At 47.4% G+C, this 23,731-nt stretch overlaps 1 protein-coding gene across 1 annotated transcript in view; it reads right to left on the bottom strand.

Moving 5' to 3' along the window:
- Positions 1 to 467: 467 nt before the first annotated feature.
- Positions 468 to 23,731, bottom strand: part of DBH (dopamine beta-hydroxylase) — a 61,155-nt gene continuing 37,891 nt past the window's right edge. The window contains exons 6-12 of the mRNA XM_056860190.1: positions 18,646 to 18,812; positions 13,523 to 13,666; positions 12,587 to 12,625; positions 9,007 to 9,066; positions 3,610 to 3,737; positions 2,441 to 2,600; positions 468 to 608 (exon numbers count right to left, since the gene is read on the bottom strand). Coding sequence (XP_056716168.1) covers positions 468 to 608; positions 2,441 to 2,600; positions 3,610 to 3,737; positions 9,007 to 9,066; positions 12,587 to 12,625; positions 13,523 to 13,666; positions 18,646 to 18,812 — 839 coding nt within the window. The remainder of the gene's footprint in view (positions 609 to 2,440; positions 2,601 to 3,609; positions 3,738 to 9,006; positions 9,067 to 12,586; positions 12,626 to 13,522; positions 13,667 to 18,645; positions 18,813 to 23,731) is intronic.

Genomic DNA, 23,731 nt, shown 5'->3' on the forward strand with positions numbered 1-23,731 from the left:
ATCCAGCATTCCCTCAGTCAACAGCTGTGACAGCCATATTCTGGCCAAATGAGCAAGTCAGGCATTCCCCCAAAGCAGCCCCATGTAGGGTGTGCAAGCATAGCCTGATCTGGGTGTCACTAAGGCATGAATAACTGGCTGGCTGGGAGGACTGACGGACTAACTGCCTGGCCAACCTTTCCTGTCACCAAGGCCCCCAGAGGGTTTTTTCTGGATCAATTAGGAAATTTTCAGTGGCCAGAAACCCTGCATCAGGGACTGAAACAGCGGATCATTCTGGATGCTGCTAAGCTCCTCCCTGACCTGATTCTGCTTACCCAGGAAGCCAGGACTATTCCCTCCCAAACTGGCCGGGCTCTGACTCCCGTGCCAAATCCCTTCCCACAAAACAACCCCAGACCTCAGCCTGCTGCAGACATCCAAGAAACCAAAGTTTGGCACTGGGATGAACAAACGCTCTTTGTTGATCACACCAGGCCCGGCTCTTCCCTGTCGAGCTTCACGAGAGTGGGAGATGTCGGGGGATGGGCGAGGCGGTGATCACAGCGTGGGGCTGAATCGGGCAGCACCTCAGTAATCTTCGGTAGAGGCTGCTTCTCCCATTCACCCTGCAGAGAAAAGACAGACACGGGGGCCTTCTGCTGTAAGGTCTTGTGAACGCTGAATGCACCAAAGAAGTCTCAGTAAAGGCAGGACAGTGATACGGTGGCCACATGAGTTTTTCCCATCGGTTCTGGCCCCATATTGCTTTGGTTTATCTCCTGACTTCTGCATGCATTTCACTTTGTTTGCTCCCCCACTTTTTTCCTAGTTCTTTTAAGGCAACCTTTGTGTGTCTGTAAAGTGCCATTAAGTCGCAGCTGACTTATGGTGACCACGTAGGGTTTCCAAGGCAATGGATGTTCAGAGGTGGTTGGCCATTGCCTGCCCCTCCTGGACTTCCTTGGGAGTCTCCCATCCAAATAATGATCAGGGCCAACCCTGCTTAGCTTCTGAGATCTGACAAGATCAGGCTAGCCTGGTCCATCCAGTTCAGGGCGAGACCATTTCTACACTGATCTTTTTCTGAAATCTGATTCTGAGTCATCTTTTCCCTCGTGCATCATGTTTCTGTTGGTTTTCTCTGTCCTGCCCACTCCCACCCACCTCCAGCCCCCTTTTACTTGATTGCACTGTGGTGGTCATCTAGCCTCTTCTTAAAAACCTCCAGGGAAGAAGAGCTTACCACTTCCCGAGAAAGCCTGTTCCACTGACTGCTGTAACTGTTAGAAAATTCTTCCTAATGTCTAGACAGAAACTCTTTTGATTTAATTTCAACCCGTTGGTTCTGGTCCTGTCCTTCTGGGGACACAGAAAACAACTCGGCACCATCCTCTATATGACAGCCCTTCAAGTACTTGAAGATGGTTATCATATCCCCTCTCAGTCTTCTCCTCTTCAGGCTAAACATACCCAGCTCCTTCAACCCTTCTCCCCACCCCCCAAAGAAAGTCGACATATAAAAACCAACTCTTCTTCTTCATCATCTGTAATGTTCTACTTCCAAAGTGAAAACTACCTATATTTTCTATTTTGGGTGAGCGATCTTAATTAGTAGCAGGTATAAGAATATGATCATTGGATCAGTAGCAACTGATCCACAAGCTCATGGTAATTGCAGGCGATAATTGTCATGCAATGAACCAAAATGATCTGGATCCACATTATGTATCTTTGCTTGGATCCAACCAGTTTTTTTGTTGGTGAGAAAGGAAGGACTGTCTCTGCCACTTAAGGAAGAATCAAACCGGCTTACAATCACCTTCCCTTCTCCTACCTACAACAGACACCCTGTGAGGTAGGTGGGGCTGAGAGAGCTCTAAGAGAGCTGTGACTAGCCCAAGGTCACCCAGCTGGCTTCATGTGTATAAGTGGGGAATCAAACCCAATTCACCAGATTAGTATCTGCTGTTCATGTGGAGGAGTGTGGAATCAAACCCGGTTCTCCAGATTAGAATTCACCGCTCTTGACCCCTCACCACGCTGGCTCTTGTAAGGTGATTGTAAGCCACTTTGAGACTCCTTAAAGGTAAATAATAGTGGGGTATAAAAAACCAACTCTTATTCTTCTCCTTCTCAGAAGTCCTCCTCTCCCTCTCTTTTTTACCCTGTCTCTTAGCTTTCCTATCTAAAATGTAGTTCCCTAATAAACATTTATCTTTAATCAATGAGTCTGCCGCTTCTCTGCGTAACAAGCACTCTGCCCACAGGGACATCATTGTTTTCACCTTATCTGCTTTTGAGGATCAGTTATTGAAACACCAAATTCCAGCATGTGGAAAGGTAAGGATGAGAGGGTATTTTGGCATTATCTATTAAAATGGAGGGTATGGGGTTCTGTGATCTGCCAAACCTGAACAAAGCTCACAGTCTGTTCATTCTCTCTGTTTACCATACGTACCGGAAATCGGACAGCTGAGGACTTGTTGCAATGCACAGAAATTGGAGCGAAGTCATAAAGGGCCTTCAGGACATCTCTGTTGAAAGAGTTCCAAGGGACAGAAGAAAACTGCTGTGTAACAGAGGTCTCTGGGCATGTGCAGACTTCCTCATCATTAAACCTACAAGAAGGAGAAATGTCTTGCATTGGAAATGCCCAACTAGAAGCTTGTGAGCGACATCCAGCCCAGGCCCCCAAGCCTGGCCCGCTTCCAACTTGGATGAAGCAAAAGCAGCAGGGAATGACCCCCCAAGCCATGGATGGATCTTGGCCTGTGGGGAGCCTACCAGCATGGCTGTCATTGTCTGACCATAGAAATCCCAACAGGATAATGAGAAGGAGAGGCTCTAAGGCAGCGGTGGGCCAGGTGATACCCCTCAGCTGGATCTGCTTCCCCCTGAGGAACTTCATCTAACCTTTGGTGGCACAGTAGAATCAAGACACAGTCAAGGACTTTGCCCACAATCTCATTTGCAGCCGTGAGTCTGTCTCTATATCTGCCATATACATACTGCTGTCTTACAAGCTTTCTGGAAAGGCCCTGGGCAATCTGCTTCTCGGGTAGGTTCCTCAGTCAATGATCTCATACCATTTGAGAGCACATGTTCCACACTTGTGCAGCCTGTCCAGAGGGGTGATGCTGGCCAACCTCTCTACCCATTGGTCTGACAAGGATCCAGAACACAGAGAAAGGCTTTCTCTGTTCTTTAAATGGCTGAGGAACAAGCCACGCCAATTGCCATCAGTTCTGCTCATAAAGATCAGCCAGTGAGACCCACTCCCAGGCACTAGCCCTGGTGGACGAGGAGCAGGGCCTTCCCTGCAGTCGCTCCAAGCTCTCTCTTGGAAGCCCAGGAGGCAGCATCCGTCCTGCCTTTCAGATTTTGATAAGGGTGTTTAATGATATATTTAAGCCTTTCCACTAATTGTCTGTTCTTATTTGTTGGCTTTTGCTCTGGACAGGGGGAATTGTGCTCTCTTTAAGAGCTATTTATATTAATGGTTTTTAAGTATTGTAAGCCATTTTGTTGAATATTAAAGCAATTTAAAAGCAAAATAACATAAAAAAATATTGCCCCCTGGAAATGGATTTGAATCTGCAGTTGGATTTGGACCTGTGGATACATCACCTGTTTACAAGATTAAAATATCGATGGAGGAAGCCCAGATCCACGGCACTCTTGCATAACTCCAGCTCCCTTTGTGGGTAGTAGTGGACATAATTCACACACATTTCTTCCATGATCCCAAAACCACCCTGCAGGTTGGAGAACATAAAAGCCAAAATATTCACACAGGATCCGGCTCCACTGCTAAGGTCAACTTTTTATGAATTGTGTCCCAGGCCCAAACTCCTCTGGCCCAAAGCCCTTCCTCCCCCACCCTCCTATTGTGACCAGATTCCATCCTCACCATTCCCTCAGTCATAGAGTCAGAGAACCATAGATTTGGAAGGAGGCCATGGAGTCCAACCCCCTGCTCAATGCAGGATCAGCCTAGAGCATCCCTGACAATTGTTCGCCAAGCCCCTGCTTGAAGACTGCCAGTGGGGGGGGGGGGGCTCACCACCTCTCTAGGCAGCCATTTCCTAATGTCCAGCTGGTACCTTTCTGCCCGCAATTTCCTAATGTCCAGCTGGTACCTTTCTGCCCATTATTGGGAGTCCTATCCTCTGTTGCCAACAGGAACAGCTTTCTGCCCTCCTCTAAGTGGCAGGAATACTTAAAGGGAGCAATCATGTCCCCCCTCAGCCTCCTCTTCTACAGACTGAACATTCCCAAGTCCCTTGGCCTTTGCTCATAGGGCTTGGTCTCCAGGCAATTGCGCCATATTACAATGTCATGGATTAGTTGCTTTTAAAAATATATATCAGTTTTTACTGGTATGTTATATATTATCATGTTATGTGCCTTGAGTCCAGTCCCAGAAAGAGGCAGGTTGAAAATACTCTAGCCGAACATATTTTTTTTTTTAATGGATTCAGTGATTTTGTGCAGGACAGCTTACTTTTTTGAGAGATCTGCTGTATATATGTGGGATTCTGTGCTGTAAATTCAGTGATATTTTTTAAAATCAATATACCGGTACTCAACTCTCAGTGTTTCCCATCTGTAAAATGGATGCATTGGCTTTCCAGAATATGTTCTAAATGCTTAATTAATTCCTGTGCTGCATTCATTGTGTGACTTAGCCAAAGGTCTTAGAAGGGTGTAACTCTGCTTAGGATTGCACTGTGGATGTCTAAACTATGCTTGAGGTATACATCCTTTTAGTTTTTGCTTTGACCATGCGGCAGAATAGGAATCTGAGCCATTGTAGGTTTACCTGTGCGTGCCCTTAATCGTGTATGGTGGGATCTGAAAACAGACAGAATGGTTGTGCTCCTTACACAAATGAAGCACTTTCAGTTGGCTCCCCTCTGGCGCTGGGCACACAGGTGGTGATCTTGAGCCCTGGCACGTGCCCCTGTCCCTCGCAAGACTGGTGTCTTCCAAGAGCTAGAGATCAAATATCAGCACTAAATCACAAGTGCAACAATGACTGCAAAAGTGTGAATTTCATTAATCAATTGTGTGCAAAGAACAAGAGTATGATACAATAAGCACAAACAACATTTCACCAATAAGTGGTAAACTACAAGGACCTACAGGTGAACTACAAGGACCTACATAGAAAACAAAGAACATGACAAAATTTTGCCATCAAAAGTCCATATTTCTATTTGCTACTAATGCTTGTAGTTTTTATGTAGCTTGTATTTATTAAGTAGCCGTGGTTCCTGTGATTTCAATATCATCTCTACAGGGATCCGGTATTCTCCTGTACAAAAGACATGTGAACAGGCTACATAGCAGTCCATGTTGTTCCTGAGGAAGATTGTCTACAATCAAAACAGGAGAGACATATTGTCCCATAGAGACAATATTGAAATCACAGGAACCATGGCTACTTTATACATAGAAGCTACAAGCATTAGTAGCACATAGAAATATGGACTTTTGATGACACAATTTTGTCGTATTCTTTGTTTTTTATGTTTAGGACCTTGTAGGTCCTTGTAGTTTACCACGTATTGGTGAAACGTTGTTTGTGCTTATTGTATCATACTCTTGTTCTTTGCACACAATTGATTAATGAAATTCACTTTTTCAGTCATTGTTGCACTTGTGATTTACGGCTGATATTTGATCTCTAACTACTGTATTCAGCAGGCTAACCTCCTTTTTCTGTGTCTTCCAAGAGCTGGCAACTATGAGTGACAGAAGTCACTTCCAGCTCCGCTGCTTTTCTTCAGATGTATTTATTTACATTATTTCTTGGTCATTTATGCATGGGAGTTTTACCTGAGGCTTGTTGCTGGCTGGGCCCATAATTTCTTGTTGGGAATCTATGCACCATCAGTCTCCAAGCTCAAATCAAGTCCCGCCTCATAGAATCATAGAGTTGGAAGGGACCACCAGGGTCATCTAGTCCAACCCCCTGCACAATGCAGGAAATGTACAACTACCTCCCCCCTGCACACACCTAGTGACCACAAGATGGCCAAGATGCCTTCCCTCTCATCATCTGCCTAAGGTCACAGAATCAGCATTGCTGACAGATGGCCATCTAACCTCTTCTTAAAAACCTCCAGAGAAGGAGCACTTACCACCTCCCGAGGAAGCCTGTTCCACTGAAGAACTGTTCTAACTGTTTGAAAATTCTTCCTAATGTCTAGACGGAAACTCTTTTGATTTAATTCCAACTCATTGGTTCTGGTCCGACCTTCTGGGGCAACAGAAAACAACTTGGCACCATCCTCTATATGACAGCCCTTCAAGAACTTGAAGATGGTTATAATATCCCCTCTCAGTCTTCTCCTCTTCAGGCTAAACATACCCAGCTCCTTCAACCTTTCCTCATAGGACTTGGTCTCCAGACTCCTCACCATCTTTGTTGCCCTCCTCTGGACACATTCCAGCTTGTCTATATCTTTCTTAAATTGTGGTGCCCAAAACTGAACACAGTACTCTAGGTGAGGTCTAACCAGAGCAGAGTAAAGTGATACCATTACTTCGTGCGATCTGGACACTATACTTCTGTTGATGCAGCCCAAGACCGCATTTGCCTTTTTAGCTACCGCATCACACTGCTGACTCATGTTCAGTGTTTGGTCTACTAAGACCCCAAGATCCTTTTCACACACACTACTGCTCAGACAAGTCTCCCCCATCCTATAATTATGCATTTGATTGTTCCTACCTAAATGCAGAACTTTACATTTGTCTTTGTTGAAGTGCATTTTATTAGCTCCTAATGCGTGAAAACGAACGTTTACAGCGCTCTCAAACGCCCCCAGTTCAACCAGTGCCAGGGCATCCGACTCAGCCGGCTCCACGGCCACAGGGTCCGCCGCTGAGACCGCCAACTCTGCCCCCTCCGGGGCAACCGGCCCAGCCGGCACCGGGGGCACCATAGGTTCCGCCGCTGAGACCGCCACTTCTGCCCCCTCCGGGGCAACCAGCCCAGCCGACACCGGGGGCACCAGTCCTACCGCCTCTGGGACAACCAGTTTTGCCGCCCCCAGGGCAACCCCCCACGCCCCCTCTCATGCAGTGAAAGCAGCCACGGTTAAGGGTGACTTATGACGGCTCAGTTGAGGCTCTGCCCTGTTTCCTACACCAAGTGGACAGTTATATGAGGGAACAGGGGCAGCACTTCCCCACCGAAGACAGCCGAGTACGGTTTGTTGCCTCACTATTGACTGGAAAAGCCGCCGACTGGATGGTTCTCCAGTTTGACACTCGGGCCCGATCCATACGCGCACTCGATGATTTCAAGCAAGCATTACGGCGACGTTTTGAGGACCCCTTCCTGGGAGAGAAGGCCAAGGCAGCCCTCCTGCAACTTCATCAAGGCTCTACACCAGTGCGGGAATTCGCGGACGAATTCCAAAGACTCGCCAGTAAAATAGTGGACTGGACCAAAGCTACCCGAATACATTATTTCTGGGAAGCCTTACATCCTGAGATACTGAACTGGGCTTACATGCAACGAGACCCAGACACTCTTGAAGAATGGATTTTACTAGCAGAAGAGGTGGAGAGCCGCCGCCAATTCATTTCGCTGGCCCGGCGTTAGGCCAGGGAGGGGGGCAACCAAAAGCCCCCACCTAAGGCTGCAACTCCTATACTGCGGAGACCTGCTCTACCCTCGCAAGACCGCGTGTCTCGGTTTCAAAGGGGAGCCTGTATCGTTTGCAGAGCCATGGGCCACTTTGCTGCAGCCTGCCTGCTTCGACCGGACCGGTTGGTCCCTTCTTGACTGGCTGGACCGCCCCGGAATCGGGGGCGACCTCAGCGAAGAGGCACCACGGCCAACCGTAGCGCTGCTCCAGGACGGACCGCGCCATCGGCTCTCCACGTTGGAGATGCGCCCAGCGAGCCTGCACCGGTGGACCCATTGGGGTCCCGGATTACAAGTGCCCCGGGAGGGGACAGCTCACCATCTTCGGATGAGGACAGAGGCTGGGACCCCCCTGCTTTAAATCTTGACTCTCCTTTGGATCTGTCAAAAAACGGGCGGGGTCTGCGGTGAGTGGAGCGACACCACGGACCCTCGCAGCTGTTCCTGCAAAACCCAAAGCTCCAATGAAGGTGAGTGAGATCGAAGATACTGTGTATGTGGACGTAGTGTTACAACACCATAAAAGGGGCCCCCAATTACAAGTCAAGGCACTCATAGACTCCGGGTGTGCCCGCTCCCTGATCAATGAAGCCACTTTCAAAGCGCTCAAAGTCAAGTCAGGAACCCTGCCAGCTCCCATCCAGTTTGCCCAAATGGATGGCAGTGACTTCAAGGGTGGGCCGGTAGATCGTCACACTCGCGGGGTGGCAATGGGCATTGGCCACCATTGGGAGCAAATTGACTTTACCATAGCCCCTATCAGATATGAAGTGGTGTTGGGAATTAACTGGCTCAAGGGGCACAGCCCATATATTGACTGGGGGGCTGGGACTATAAAGTTCTCTGATCCTAATTGCGACCAACACTGTCACGAGGTGGCTGTTGTGCCTCCGTCGACCTCGGCTTTAGTCTCAGACACCCCCTCGTCCTCTCCACTACCTCAAAGCTGGCTGTCTAAGAGGACATTTTGCTTCAGATTCTGAGTGTTTTTAACTTAATCTTGTGATTCTGTTTTAATTTTTCACAGGTGTCATTACTACAAGCTATCTAGCATCAAACGTGACATGCTTTATTCATACCATCTATCATAACCTCTCAGATACCCAAGCCCAGTGCATGTTGGCTGACCAACGCAGTCCAATAGATGTCAAATACTGAAATCTATTACCAAAAGATGTCAAATGTTCATAGCAAATAATTGATGTGTATCTGGCATCTGCCCAAATATTCACTGAACATTCTGCATATGCAGGAGATCAAAGTTTGCAATGGATAATTTTAGGGCAATAGATAACTTCCACTCCTAAACTGGTGGCTCCAGAAAATCCACACTATATTTGCACACAGGCAGACATAGTTACCACAGTTGCTTGAGTTCTGTCCTCGGTGTTGTAAGTACACGTGGTCCTGAGCACATCACCCTGTTGATAGAAAGACAAAAGATGTGCTCATATGCTATATGGCAGCTAGGAGCTGGAACTTACAGGGATGGAAAAAGACAAAATGCCTGGAAGAGGGGCTGAAGTTGGGAGGGTGAAGAGGATCCTGCAGCAAGCAGCGCTAAAGGCACTTTCCCCAGCAGCAGAAGGACAGCTTCGCACTCACAGAGAACGCTCTGGTAACTATGGAAGCTGCAGGGAAACTACAAGGCCAGATAAGGTTGTTGGTGGATAATAAGGCCAGTCTGTTTTGGGCAGGGTTGCACTTTCCCTTCAGAAGCAAGTATATACCTGCCCTCTATGTGGGGCTGCCCTGGAAGACTATTCAGCAGTGATCCCCGACATGCTGCCTCGGAGTGCCATGCCCCCAACCACTGTGTTTCCTGGTGCCCATTTGCATCTTCCCTGAGCCTGACTTTCCTCCTCCACTTACTTGGAGCAGAAAGTGTGCTAGAAGAACCCTGGCAGTACCTTTGGGTCTGCCGAAAACAACAGTTTGGAAACAACTCTGGTTTGGGGAAAGGAAATAATGGCCAAGGCGTGCTGAGGCAAAGAAGGGGCAGAAGAAACTGCTGTGCCAAAATGCTCTATTGTTTTCACAGCAGCAACGGAAAATCACCTCTGTGTGGAAGAGGCAGAGTTCTAGGGTGTACCTTGCTTAGGATCACCCTGTTGGTCACCCCACACACTTTCCTTGGCACTTTCTCTGCCTCTTTGCTGCCACTTAAATAACTTTCTAAGCACTGCTTCTGTTTTCTATTTTTTTTAATCTGTTAATATTTTAATCAACATGTTTTATATATGTTGTTTTCTTAGGGTGACCCAATAAAAAAAGACACCCTGTCCTGGATAGCCCAGGCTAGCTCGACTTCATTAGATCTTGGAAGCTCAGCAGGGTTGAACTGGGTTAACATTTGGATAGGATACCTCCAAGGAAGTCCAGGGTCACTATGCAGAAGCAGGCAACATTTGGATGTCTCTTGCCATGAAATGTCTCTTGCCATGAAAACCCCTGGAGAGGTCTCTATAAATCAGCTGCGACTTGATGGCACTTTCCACCACCACCAATAAAGAGGACAAGGAGGACAAACCAGGCAGGAAGAGCAGAGAGGGGGGGAGGAAGGACAACTGGACAAGGGGGGGCACAGAGAGGGAAGACCAATGGGATTTTCTTCCCTTGCGAGTCCTCCTAGGTTCCCCCTTGTAAAATATGTAACACAGCAAGATTTAAATGCTGGAAGTATACAGAAGATCACACTGACCTTTCTTGTCTTTGGTGGAACTGTGACCAAATTCAACCATGCTGGTCATTTGTTAAGCAAAGTTTTGATGACACCGCATGTATCAGTGTAAGACCGGAGCCACTAATTATTCTTCTGAATTATAAGGAAGTCATAAATCACTGATCTGGGGTTTACAACTGAAAGCTAAGGTACTTTGAGCTTATTTTTTTAAAAATGGCAGGGATACCTATGAACACCAGCAGTTAATTAAGGAGCTAGAAAGCTGAAATGAATGAACTTAGAGAAAAATAATGGTTCAAGAAAAGTGGGTGCCTTTTGCTTTTTATTGGAAAAGACATTCTAATTGACAACACTAGTTCCTCCACATTTTTTCAGATTAGTGTGAATGCTGCTGTATGTTGTTTTGTTAATACCGCTGAAAAACAGAGTAACAAACAAATCAGAGCCCACTGAAGAGAATCCAAACAGATCATAAAAAACTCCCACCCCAGGAGCCCCACTTCGTATCTTTCTCGCAATTCATAGAATCATAGAGTTGGAAGGGACCACCAGGGCCATCTAGTCCAAACCCCTGCACAATGCAGGAAATTCACAACTACCTCCCACACACACACCCCAGTGACCCCTACTCCATGCCCAGAAGATGGCAAGAAGCCCTCCCTTTCATCATCTGCCTACGGTCATAGAATCAGCACTGCTGACAGCCATCTAGCCTCTGCTTAAAAACCTCCAGGGAAGGAGAGCTCACCACCTCCCAAGAAAGCCTGTTCCACTGAGGAACCTCTCTGACTGTTAGAAAATTATTCCTAATGTCTAGATGGAAACTCTTTTGATTTAATTTCAACCCATTGGTTCTGGTCTGACCTTCTGGGGAAACAGAAAACAACTCGGCACCATCCTCTATATGACAACCCTTCAAGAACTTGAAGATGGTTATCATATCCCTTCTTAGTCTTCTCCTTTTCAGGCTAAACATTACATTACATATCTGAGGGTCTGATCAGCAGAGCTGGTTTGAGGTCTTTTGCCCACCCGCTCAATCCCCTGTGCTACCTATGAGGGGAGCAGGTTGATCTCCAATGCAATTAGAGTTGCCAGCTCTGGGGTAGAAAATTCTTGGAGATTTTGAGGACTGAGCCTGGGAAGGGTGAGGTTTAGGGAGGGGAGGGGCCTCAGCAGGACGCAACACCAGGACCTTTTATGTATACAATTTACCGCTGTCAAAACATTTCAACATATTCTCCATTATCCATCGATATCCATGAATAGTTTTTTGTATTTTTGTATTTTCAGGCACAGAGACACATGTTCCCAGACAAGCATTATTCTATGGGTGAATAGATTTTATAAAATTTTTAAATGTTTCAATTTTGATTTTCTGAAAAGATACTCAGATATTTCCCCAATACTTATATGTACAGCATAGCATGTCATCTGATTACCAGAATTTTTATTATTAGTAGTACCCTAAATTTTCCCTCAGTGACCCAAATTTTGCATCTTCATTATCTTCCTTAGTGGTTTGTGCAAATATCCAAAATACTCCAAAATCTAAAACTTTTTGATTGCCCACAAAGGGTAATAAAACAGCACATGTGCAGGCCGGTCGTACCAACGGCAAGTTCCCCACGATGCCCCACATGCACAAAATTATTTAAAATATTGTATAAAATTACCTTCAGGCTATGTGTATAAAAAACAAATGAATTCCGTGCTTAGACTTGGGTCCCATCACCAAGATATCTCACTATGTATAAGCAAATATCCCAAAATATGGAAAGATCTGAGATACGGAACACTTCTGGTCCCAAGCATTTTGGATAAGGGGTACTCAACCTCTAATGCTTTTCATAGCGTAGGGTAGGGGATGAGTTTATGGTACCAAGGGGACGGTGGCCCGAAAAGGTTTGGGAACCATATACGCCTGTCATATCCTGTCATATGCCTGTCATGCCCCAGAAGCACTGCAGTGCACGCTTCAGATAATGCCACCGAAGCAGCTGCCAGAGCAGTCAGCTGGCCCTGCCAAGCAAGGATCCCTACTTCTGGCCCCTGGTCTACATCTTGTCAAATGTCTGGTTTCCTGCTTTGGGGGAAGGATGCCAACAATTCATATTCAATTCTGATGGCTCCAAATCTTTTCTCTACAAGACTGATTTATGAAACAAGGAAAACAAAGCCTTCGCTTAGGATGCAGCCCAATGAAGCAGTGTGACAACTTAAACAAACCACATCTTGGAAGTTAATGGAGCACTTACCGGGAAAACGGTCACGATATTTCTTAACATGCGGATCTCCTAAAACAAACCAAGGCCAGAAGGCAATCAGTAGGGGCAGCAAGAAGGAGAGGGATTTTTCTACAGGGGAGAGACCCAAAAATGTTCACTGCCTGTTTTCCAATGTTCCTCTACAATCCTTACTGCTAGAAAGTTTATTTCTGAAAATAAAACCATAATGAAACAATGGCATAATTCTTGGAGTTCTGAACATGGCAGACTCTGTAAAGAATTGCATATAATGTGGACCAAGTTGCTATGCACAGAACTGAACCCTAAGTGTGCTTTCCTGACCAGTCGCTACCTTGCAGAGAGGCACACATCAGCAAAAAATTAAGGCCATGAGTTTTAATCAATATATCAATCAACTAAAGTTTTGGTTGATGAATTGTGGGGGCAGTGTACTCACTGTACTAATGAGGCTGAGCATTAAGGATGCCCTCATTTAGTTCTGAGAGTCTATGACACATGCTGGGTGATGGGTGGAGGCCCATGAAATATATTTTTGTTCTTCCCGCATTAGGGCGCAGGGTCATGCAGTAATTATTCCAGCCATTATTTTTCCAATACACTCACACCCCACCAGCCATAATGTCACCAGCCCAGGGTCTTCTGCAGGGTGTGCACCAGCAGTATAAGGGGCAGGAAAGGTCTTCTGACTAATCTGGGGTGTCTCCACCTACAAAGAACATTACTGCTGATATGAAAGTTACAGTGGTATTGGTAGGTTTGCATATTATTTTACGTTTCAATATCTCAAAAAGGCATCTGCATGCAGGGTTAGGTAATATGCAGATATGTTAAAATGAAAACATTTCCTCTATTCAAAGGCAGTTTGGGGGCTTTAGAGAGAGAAAACAACAATCTTGAATGGATGCAAAAATGGATGAATCCCTTGGATGCAAAAGCGCCACCTACCTGGAAGTGGGGGCTGTAATGCAGATCCATGTTCACGATTTCCTCTTCTCTCCCTTCACGGGACAGCACCGTCATCACGCTCCGGCCACTCAGGTGGGTGTGTAGTTGGGAGGCGAAAATATGAACCCCAGAGGGAGGCAGAGCCTGGCATGGGGAGGGAGCAGGCAAAGGGGACCAACACAGTGGCCAATAGTCACAACCCAGGACATGGAATCCCCCCAAAACCTCTCAAATCACTCTCAACCTCAGTCACAGTAGCCAAACTTTACACAAAATGGTAACACTTATCCTTATATGTGTTGTTTTCCTAAATAATTTTAATTTTAAATAGAATTTCATTTTTTATAGTGTCAGGTGCCAATCTCTTGTCAAGCATCCCGATGCCTCTGTAATGAAAAAATGGAAGGCAGCAGGAAACAGATTTAAGTTCCACCTGAAGAATTAGGTAGACTACTGCTCGTGTGTTTTTCCTTTAGCTTGTGGAACTCCTAGTCACAATGTGTAGCGAAGGCTTTTTAAAAAGAGGTCATTGAATGCTCTGGAGGACAGTGTGACCAATGGGCAATATGGGGGAAGGACAGAATGCTGTGTCCACTGCTGCTGTGGTTGTGTTTTGTGAAAGGAAAGCCAGCAAGGGACCGTAAGCAGCACCCTCCGCCTCTCAGGAGCTCTTCTGCACAGGAGGCCGGCAGGAGCCAGTGACCAACTCAGAGGCCTCAGACGTGAGCAGGGATCCAGATGTGGTACTTAGGTCTAAAAATGTACCTGCTGCCGCCGTACGATGTCCGATTGTCACCACCTGGTAAAACTGAACCCCCAACAGTCTGCAGCCTTTGAATTTCATCCTGTTTCAAATCTCAGGGGCCAGCTTTGAATGCAGTGGTGGTGGGGCCAACTTATGGAGACCCCGTGAGGCTTTCAAGGGAAGAGGCGAGCAGAGGTGGTTCACCATTGCCTGCCTCCGCATAGCAACCCTGGGCCTCCTTGATGGTCTCCCGAGTCCAGACTAGGGCCGACCATGTTTAGCTTCTGAGAACTGATGGGATCAGGCTAGCCGTCCATACCAGGACTGCTTTGAAGGAGCAGGTTCCAGACTTCACAGGCTGAATTTCACATCTTGCACATTGACTGAATTAAGGCTGTGAGCCCACATTGTGCCTGGAAGGGGGGCAGGGAGCCACAAGAGCAGCTGAACTATCACTCAAAATTAGGCCCCTGTTTAGGGTTGCCAACCTCCAGGTTCTAGCTGGAGATCTCCTGCTATTACAACTGATTTCCAGCCGATAGAGATCAGTTCCCCTGGAGAAAATGGCCACTTTGGCATTGAAGACAACAAAGACAAATGTAAAGTTCTGTATTTAGGTAGGAAAAATCAAATGCATAATTACAGGATGGGGGAGGATGTAGACAAGCTGGAACATGTCCAGAGAAGGGCAACAAAAATGGTGAGGGGGTCTGGAGACCAAGACCTATGGGGAAAGGTTGAAGGAGCTGGGTATGTTTAGCCTGAAGAGGAGAAGACTGAGAGGGGATATGATAACCATCTTCAAGTACTTGAAGGGCTGTCATATAGAGGAGGGTGTTTTCTGTTGCCCCAGAGGGTCGGACCAGAACCAACAGGTTGAAATTAAATCAAAAGAGTCTCCGCCTAGACATTAGGAAGAATTTTCTAAGAACATTCCTCAGTGGAACAGGCTTCCTTGGGAGGTGGTAAGCTCTCCTTCCCTGGAGGTTTTAAAGAGGAGGTTAGATGGCCATCTTTCAGGAATGCTGATTCTGTGACCTTAGGCAGATGATGAGAGGGAGGGCATCTTGGCCATCTTCTGGTCACTGGGTGTGTGTGGGGGGGGAGGTAGTTGTGAATTTTCTGCATTGTGCAGGGGGTTGGACTAGATGACCCTGGTGGTCCCTTCCAATTCTATGATTCTATGAATTCCCTCCCCTCTCCAAATCCCGCCCTCCTCAGGCACCGCCCCAAAAACCTGCCGCCGGTAGCGAAGAGGGACCTGGCAACCCTACCCCTCTTACAGCTGAGAGAGTGCAGAGACAGAGTGGCGAGACTGAACACCCTGACCCAGTGAGGGAGACAACTGTAGCCTCACGCTGCCTGAAAGATAACTTATGACAAAGAGGGTTGGACGAATGAACAGCGTTAAAATTCATTAGTTCAAGTGATTAGATACATTGTACATGTTTCCCAAATTACTCCAATCTTATTTGAACCTTTCAATAAAAGTTAACTATTTTTTTAGGTTTAAAAAGAAATTAAGCCCCTCTTTTGGACGCATCCAGTGCTCAGAGCTTGAGGGGGCAGGGGTAGAGTCCCCATGCAGCATTGCCATATATCATATATGGGCAGCTGACATGTGCCCAGAGGTGGCCCCCATGGTTCCCCACTGCACTCCATGCTGCAGCTAACAGGGGCAGGGAAAGCCCAGAGCCCTCCCCACTTTTCCCAGAAAGCGGATCCCAGTCCTGACTGAAAGGAAGGGGCCATCTGGGAGGTGCTGCGAAGAGAGCTCTTCTGCCCGTGCTCGAAGGAGGCCTCCCTTTTGTTTGGCTACTGCTGAATAAGTGTGGAGGGCTGAGGAACACATCTTCTCTCCCATTTTAATTCGGGGGAAAGCCCTGCTTCCTCCCCCTGCCCTCTCTCCAGGAACCCCAAGTCCAGAAGACACTAAATTAGGCAGCGCGATGGCCTCTCTGCACTGAAGGGACTGTACCATCCCTGCCCCTCCCGGCCCCCGGCTTTCCTCTGGTAAGCGGCCACGGCTTTGAGGTGAGGACCATCTCATCGAGACTGAAGCCTTGGTTTCCTTTGCTCTCCCCACACCCCCTTCTTCCTTTCAGTGCTTGAGTCCCAGCCCATTTCAGAGAGACGTGGAAGCCGATATTGGCACTGGTGGCGCTGGTGTCAGAGGTCCACCTCTTATGAGCTGAAACTGCATGGGTGGAACACTACTGTCCGTTGAGTGGCAGATGGCTACGGAGGGGGAATGCCTTCCACTCCAGCGGGCCCCCCACTTGCCATTCCTGAACATCTGGGTCTGGCTCCTTGTTTTGCGCAGCATTATTCAGTCATAAAAACCCTTGACCGTGGGGGCTGATTGGTGGGTTCTATAGAGCAGCCCAGTGTACTGGGATGTTTAATAAGGCTGTGAATTGTGTGCTGTCAGAACAGTGCATGTTGAGATGTATTTAGCAGACTCTCAGCTGTCAGGCTGCTGCCAAGAGAAACGGCACAGCTCCCGCCCACTGCCGGGGAAGGGCCAGGCGCGCCCTGCCTGGTCTGATGGCATCTAGAGAGGAAGAACAGGGGCTGGGAACTCAGGCAGTCCCCCACTGTCTTCCCGGCATGACCTTGGTCCAGGCAGGCTTCTTTGCCCAGCCTCAGTCCACGTTCTCCTCTGTCTGACAGAACTGATACTAATGCTGGCCTTGCACTCCAGGGCTTGTATGCAAGATTATTTAACACAAACTAGGTATGCCTTGATCCCATCTGATATGGACATGGGACACGAGGAGAAGATGGTTTCCTCTTTCAATGCATGTCTCTGAATGGTAGGGATTCCTGTTCATGATTGGTAGTCTGGATTAATTAATATGGAACTCATAGGATGGTTATTGTTTTTTGAGCAAAGCTCTGTATTCCTTTCACCATGTGGTCCAAGGCGATGGCCAAAGGGCCAGGGGAGGGGCAGGGCGGGGACTGTCTTGGCAGGGTAAATGCTAGGACTAACTCTCTCCCTTGGGTGACCCAACAGGACAATCTTTTTCTGCATGGGCTTGAGAAAGGCTAGTCTGAAGGTTAGTCTGAATATCAATGTAATGCAAAACTGAATTATTCAAGAGGGCTTTTCTACAAAGACAATAGGATAACACTGTACAAAATGATTCACAAAGTTACTTGGACAAATTATCAGGGATTGTGGTCTATACCACCGTGTACAGTTTGCTGTAAATTGGATCCTACTATGTAATCTCACATCATTTTATGTGTCATGTTAACAGCTATGCTTTGCTTCAATGCTGTTTTTTAGATTTCTGGTTGGTTCTACAACCCAAATCCTATTTCATTGTTTACTGAATGCCCCATCCTGTTGATTGTATGGACTCATTCTGTGTAACCCGCCTTGTGTCCCAGTGAGAAAGGCACACTATAAATAATGTAAATAAATAATGTTCATGGTACAACACAGCCAGTTAATGCCTATAATTAAGCTGTGAAAAAAACCTCTTCTGCAACGTTTTAAGAGTAGTTAAAAGTGCGTATCAGCTAGCAGCTAGGGTTGCCCATCCCAGGTGGGGCTGGAGTTTTCCCCAAATTACAATTGATTGCCAGATTTCAGAGATCAGTTCCCCTGGAGCAAATGGCAGAGTTGGAGGGTGGAGCTGACGGCACGGTACCCTGCTGAGCTCCCTCCCTGGGCTCCACCCCCAAATCTCCAGGAATTTCCCAACTTGGAGTTGGCAACTCTATTGTCTGTGCCACCACTCTCGGATCAAGTTTGTGATGATCTTTAAGTGTTTATGCTTAAAGGAGTGTGTATTAATGTAGAAACACATGAAAACAGTGGGCAGGCTTTCTCAAGATGGGGGCAGGGGGGTAGCAAGGCAGGAAGCTGAAGCAACATTCAGGCCATTGTTGTGTCTGTCATGTAAACAGCAAAGCCAGATTCAAACCGTGAAGAACACTATTATGACTTCACCCTTACAGAGAGACATTCTTCCTTAGCCCAATTGCTGCTGTTTTATTTATTTATCCTAGTTTTCTTAATATTATTTTTAACGGCTCAGAGCTGCCTTGAAGGTCCTACTGGGGTCAAAAAGATGCATATAAACTGGACTAGGAAAAAAAGCTCAGGCACAGAAGAAATAAAATAAATTGCATTCCAAATGGCCAAACTCACTCATTTTACTTCCCCTCTTACATCCACTCTCTGGCTCCCGGGAGATGGCTTCTCATGGCTGTCTGCTCGCCACTGTCACCCGTTGCCAAAATGGAGCCCCGTACCACCACCCCCAATCCCTGTGTGGTGTGGCAGCTGCTAAGAGAGAACATGCCCGTGTGGGGAGCTGACAGAGCCTCTACCAGGAGCTTCCCTTCTGCTATACATACTCACCACCTGGGTGCATTTATCAGTGCAGTACCCTGTCAAGGAGAAGTGGTGTTCACCAGGCGGAATCGCCATCACTGGAGTGTACACTAAGCCCAGTTCCATGATTCCGGCATCATGAGGGCGGAGAGAGGCCGTGTAATACAGGCGGATCCCTGAAGAGTCATGGCGGCCTGGCAAACAAACAGAGAATTCAGTGGTCCAGGTAAACCATGGCAGACTGGTTCTCCCAGGCTCATTTCCCCTTGCCAGAGTTCCAGTGATAACAGAAGCTGAGGCTAATGGACCGTGAAGCTTTATGCAGCTATGCAGGCCTGGCCTAGGTGCTTATTCATGCAAGCAAAATAGGATTGCCAACCTCCAGGTGGGGCAGCCTGGGGATCTCCCAGATTTACAACTGATCTCCAGACCACAGAGATCAGTTCCTTTGGAGAAAATGGAAGCTCCAGAGGGTGGGTTCTGTGGCATTATGTTCCATTGGGTCCCTCCCTTCCCAAACCCCTTTCCTCTTCAGGCTCCAGCCCAAATCTCTAGGAATTTCAAAACCAGGAACTGGAAACCATAAGGCAGCATTCCCTTTACTTCTAAAGCCCAGCAGCCTTTCCTCCCAGCCTCTGCCATTCCTCTTGCTCTTTCTCCTCTTCCAGTTGCCACAACTGTGGCAAATCTCTGCCTGTGCTACTCACTTCCATATGCAGTGTTTCCTTCCCCCCCACCACCCCCAATCTCTTGGCATAACCAGGAGTCCTGTTTGCATGAGATATTCCATTTGCTGCAGCACTGTTTGCCTGCTAGACACAAAGCATTGCTTGTACCCACTGACAGGCAGGCAGGGCTCTGGGGGGAACAGAAGGAGAGATTCAGACTCCTCCTAAAGGAGGCAAGCTGGGAGGGGGAAAGTCAGATAAAGCTACTCAAAGGTCATTTACGCATGGTCGCTGTGGCCTCCTTTATTCCCTCGCAAGGTAAGCCAATTACAGAGCAGCATTAAAAGGGGTGGGACTTGATTTGAGCTTGGGAGACTGCTTTTCTGTATTTATGCCTCCATTAGCACACAGTTTCGTCCCTGATCGTTCCAGACAATGCAGACAGTTTCCCCCAACCCGGGTTACTTTGATACTGTCTGAAACGGAATAAAGGAGGCTACAGCGACCATGCATAAATGACCAAAGTCTCCCACCACATCCCATGTGATAGTAATCTACCTACTTGAGCACTGGAAGGGAGTGCTCAGAAAAAGAGAGAGGTGAACCACACTAGATACCCCTTATCATCATGGGGATGATAAGCACAGCAGGATGCCTGCTGGGGAGGGGCTGTGGCTCATTGGCAGAGCATCTGCTTGGCATGTAGAAGGTCTCAGTTTCAATCCTTGGCATCTCCAGTTAAAAGGAGTAGATAAGAGATAATGTGGAAGACTTCTATCTGAGACCCGGAAAAGCTGCTGCCAGTCTGAGTAGACAATACTGACCTTGATAGACCAATATAAAGCAGCTTTGTGTATTCATGTGAGAGAGAGGCACACAGGCAGGCCAAATGGGGTGGGAAGCGAGGCAAATTAGGCCTGTTCTGAAGACTAAGAACTTTAGTTCTTCATCCCGCAAAATGACACAAAATGCTAAAACCTCTGATGAAGAAGGGTCCAGGTTCTCCCTCTATATGAGAGATCAGTGATGAGGAGGATCACTGTGAGATCTGTCACATCACTTTCATTTCACAGAAGAACACTGAAAGTACCGGCCACATTTCCCCTTCAAATTGCACCCCCCCCAGCTGCTATGAGAAAATGACAGCCAAAGAAAGACAAGAGGAAGGCCACCGAACACCATCAGGGCTGGCAGCTCAGGGAAGCCAAACCCCACCCTATCCAGCCCTGACTGCAGCATTTGCCTCCCAGTAATTGTGGTGCATGAGTGGGGCGGGGAGAAAAATGCTGAAAGCACCAGAGCACAGCTAGGACCGAAATAAGGCTGGGAGGGGGGTGCCTCACCTGTGTGCTACGCCTTAAGGAACCAATAGACAACCCCCCCCCCTCTACCACTGGAGCATCCTGGGAAAGGCAAAACACCCACTCAAGCCTCTCTGTGCCCACTTTACAAGGAAGCAAATGCTGTCTTGGGCTGTATCAACAGAAGTATAGTGTCCAGATCACGCAAAGTAATGGTATCACGTTACTGTGTTCCGGTTCGACCTCACCTAGAGTACTGTGTTTAGTTTTGGGCACCGCAATTTAAAAAGGATGTAGACAAGCTGGAACGTGTCCAGAGGAGGGCAACAAAGATGGTGAGGGGTCAGGAGACCAAGTCCTATGAAGAAAGGTTGAAGGAGCTGGGTATGTTTAGCCTGAAAAAAAGACTGAGAGGGGATATGATAACCATCTTCAAGTACTGCACACATTGTTAGCTTGACTGTGTGGAAGAGGACCTGCATTTGGTGCTGAGTTGTTTTCTGTTGCCCCAGAAGATTGGACCAGAACCAATGGGTTGAAATTAAATCAAAAGAGTTTCAGTCTAGACATTAGGAAGAATTTTCTAACAGTTAGAGCGGTTCCTCAGTGGAACAGGCTTCCTTGGGAGGTGGTGAGCTCTCCTTCCCTAGAGGTTTTTAAGAAGAGGTTAGATGGCCGTCTGTCAGCAATGCTGATTCTGTGACCTTAGGCAGATGATGAGAGGGAGGGCATCCTGGCCATCTTTTGGTCACTGGGGGTGTGGGGGGGAGGTAGTTGTGAATTTCCTGCATTGTGCAGGGGGTTGGACTTGATGACCCTGGTGGTCCCTTCCAACTCTATGATTCTATGATTGTAATTGTCTGTAAAACTTGGATGCTTGCTGTTAGCTGTTTGAAATGTGGCACAAAGGATTTTTTGGGGTGAAATCCCTGAGGATTTCATCACATCCGGGTAGGATGAAGTTGCCTGTGGAAAAGTGTTCCCCGTTGAAACCAGTGGAAATGGCTGCCTGAGTGTTTTCATTCTGATATTACAGCAACTGAACCAAGTTTTTTTTTTAAAGAACTGATGCTGAATTTTTATTTTTTGCACATTCCTGTTTTTAAGTTGAATCTGGGGCTTATTGGATTTTTTTAAAAATCTGATTTGGGTTTGAAAAAAGGAAAGAAAGGCACGTTACAAACCAAGTTGTAGTTTTCAGGATTCTGCAGTGTGCACACTTCACCAAGTAACGTAACATCTTTTTTTGCCCAAGGCTGTAATTAGCAGCAGCTCCTAGTGGAAGGTGCTGCTAGTGGAGTGTGCCTAGTGGGCACACTCTGAGTCAGCCTGAAATGTCGTTGCAGCATAATGGCCCTTCTGGTACCAATATTCTGCAAACTGATAGGGTCTGGGCAGGAGAGGAACCTGAAAGCGAGCAACAGTCAGAAGCACCTTCCTCCCACTACAGAACACCAACACACACAACCATGACTAATCCGAAGAAGTTCTCTTCCACAGCTCCGGCCAAATGACTGAGAACTGAAGAGAGCCCTTTTCTAGCCACAGAGCTGCACTGATAAGCGAAGCAGCACCTGTAGAATCTCTCATCTGCCTCTCATGGGACCCCTGTGCCTCTTCTAACCCTTAAGCCAGTACACTTTATGGGCCTGCACCATCTTAAATTTCACTGCTGCTATCCAGGGGCTTCTCTTTAGGTGCAGGCTGTGGCTCAGTGGCAGAGCATCTGCTTGACATGCAAAAGGTCCCAGGTTCAATCCCCAGCATCTCCAGTTAAAAGGACCCAGCAGTAGGTGATGTGAAAGTCCTCTAACTTGAGACCCTGCAGAGCTGAGCAGACAGTAGTGACCTTGCTGGACCAAGGGTCTGATTCAGTGCGAGGCAGCTTCCTGGGCTCATGTGCATGTGTTCTCTCTGCATGTGTCTCTCTCCATTCTGAAATGCAGGTCCTCTTCTACACAGTCAAGCTAACAATGTGTGCAGTATGAGAGTTTTTCTCAGGGTCCTGGACCAAAAGGCATCCTGGGGATGGCCTCCTCCAATTGCACTTGGCACTTCTTATAATATTGCCCCACCCCACCCCTTGGCTTGTTTCTGCAGTTGGGAATGCTCTGAACCAGTGAAGGACCAGTGGTCTAAACCTGGTTTCTTTAGAGAGTGGGTCAGGCTTTCTAACTATTTTTAAATCTGTCTCCAGGTTGGGCATATCAAATGGGTAAGAATAGCCAGGGAGGTGCTATTGGTTAAAACGAACGCACCAAGCCCCTTTATTTATAGCTGAGCTGCTTCCCAACACTTTGTGTGTGACATGATTGAACAGCAGCACAACATATGTGCCGATGTTCTAAAAATATTCTTGGAAAGTCAAGGAGCCAGCAGTTTCGGATCTATGTAAATGCGGTTCCTCCATGTTTCCTTTTTTTCTTCTTCAAAGACCTGGCTCTGTCAAAAAGCCGCGAAAGGGTGAGTTCCAGCTCCTGGCTGGTTACTTGGAAAGATGCCTCCTGGTCTCCACCACTGCTGCCTCTTCTGTGCTCCAGCAGTCAAAGGATCAGGGAGGACGCAGGCACTGCTGCTGGCAGGCAGATGGGCTTTGGGGGATGCGTAGGAGATGCAGTCCTCCAGAGACAGCCGAGGACCCCACTGGCAGGGGGTGAGAGAAATTTTATCTCAGTCCAAAGGCTGCAAACTTCTCTGGCAGTTTAATGGCTGCCTGTCAGTCAGAAATTCAACCAGTGAAGCCTCAACCCCCCCACACACATATACACACCTTTCCCACTGCAGGAAAATTTCACCTCCTGGATTCCATGAGTATAGGAGCCTTCCTAGAGGAAATTATGGCCACCAGATTTTGGCACCGTGTGCCTTCTTTCTTCATGAATCCCCTCAGAAGAGCCCCACACCATGGACCTCTCCTTGCTTCCTTTAATGTGAACCCGGCCTCCAGCACTAACCCTTTCATTTCCCAATAAGAAAGGCAAAGGGAGAGTCCTCTCCTTTGCCACTACACAACCTTCCTAAAGGTAAAGGTCCCCTGTGCAAGCACCGGGTCATTACTGACCCATGGGGTGATGTCACATCACAACATTTACTAGGCAGACTTTGTTTACAGGGTGGTTTGCCATTGCCTTCCCCAGTCATCTT

This window comes from Euleptes europaea, chromosome 14 (assembly GCF_029931775.1).
Source record: "Euleptes europaea isolate rEulEur1 chromosome 14, rEulEur1.hap1, whole genome shotgun sequence".
NCBI lineage: Eukaryota > Metazoa > Chordata > Lepidosauria > Squamata > Sphaerodactylidae > Euleptes > Euleptes europaea.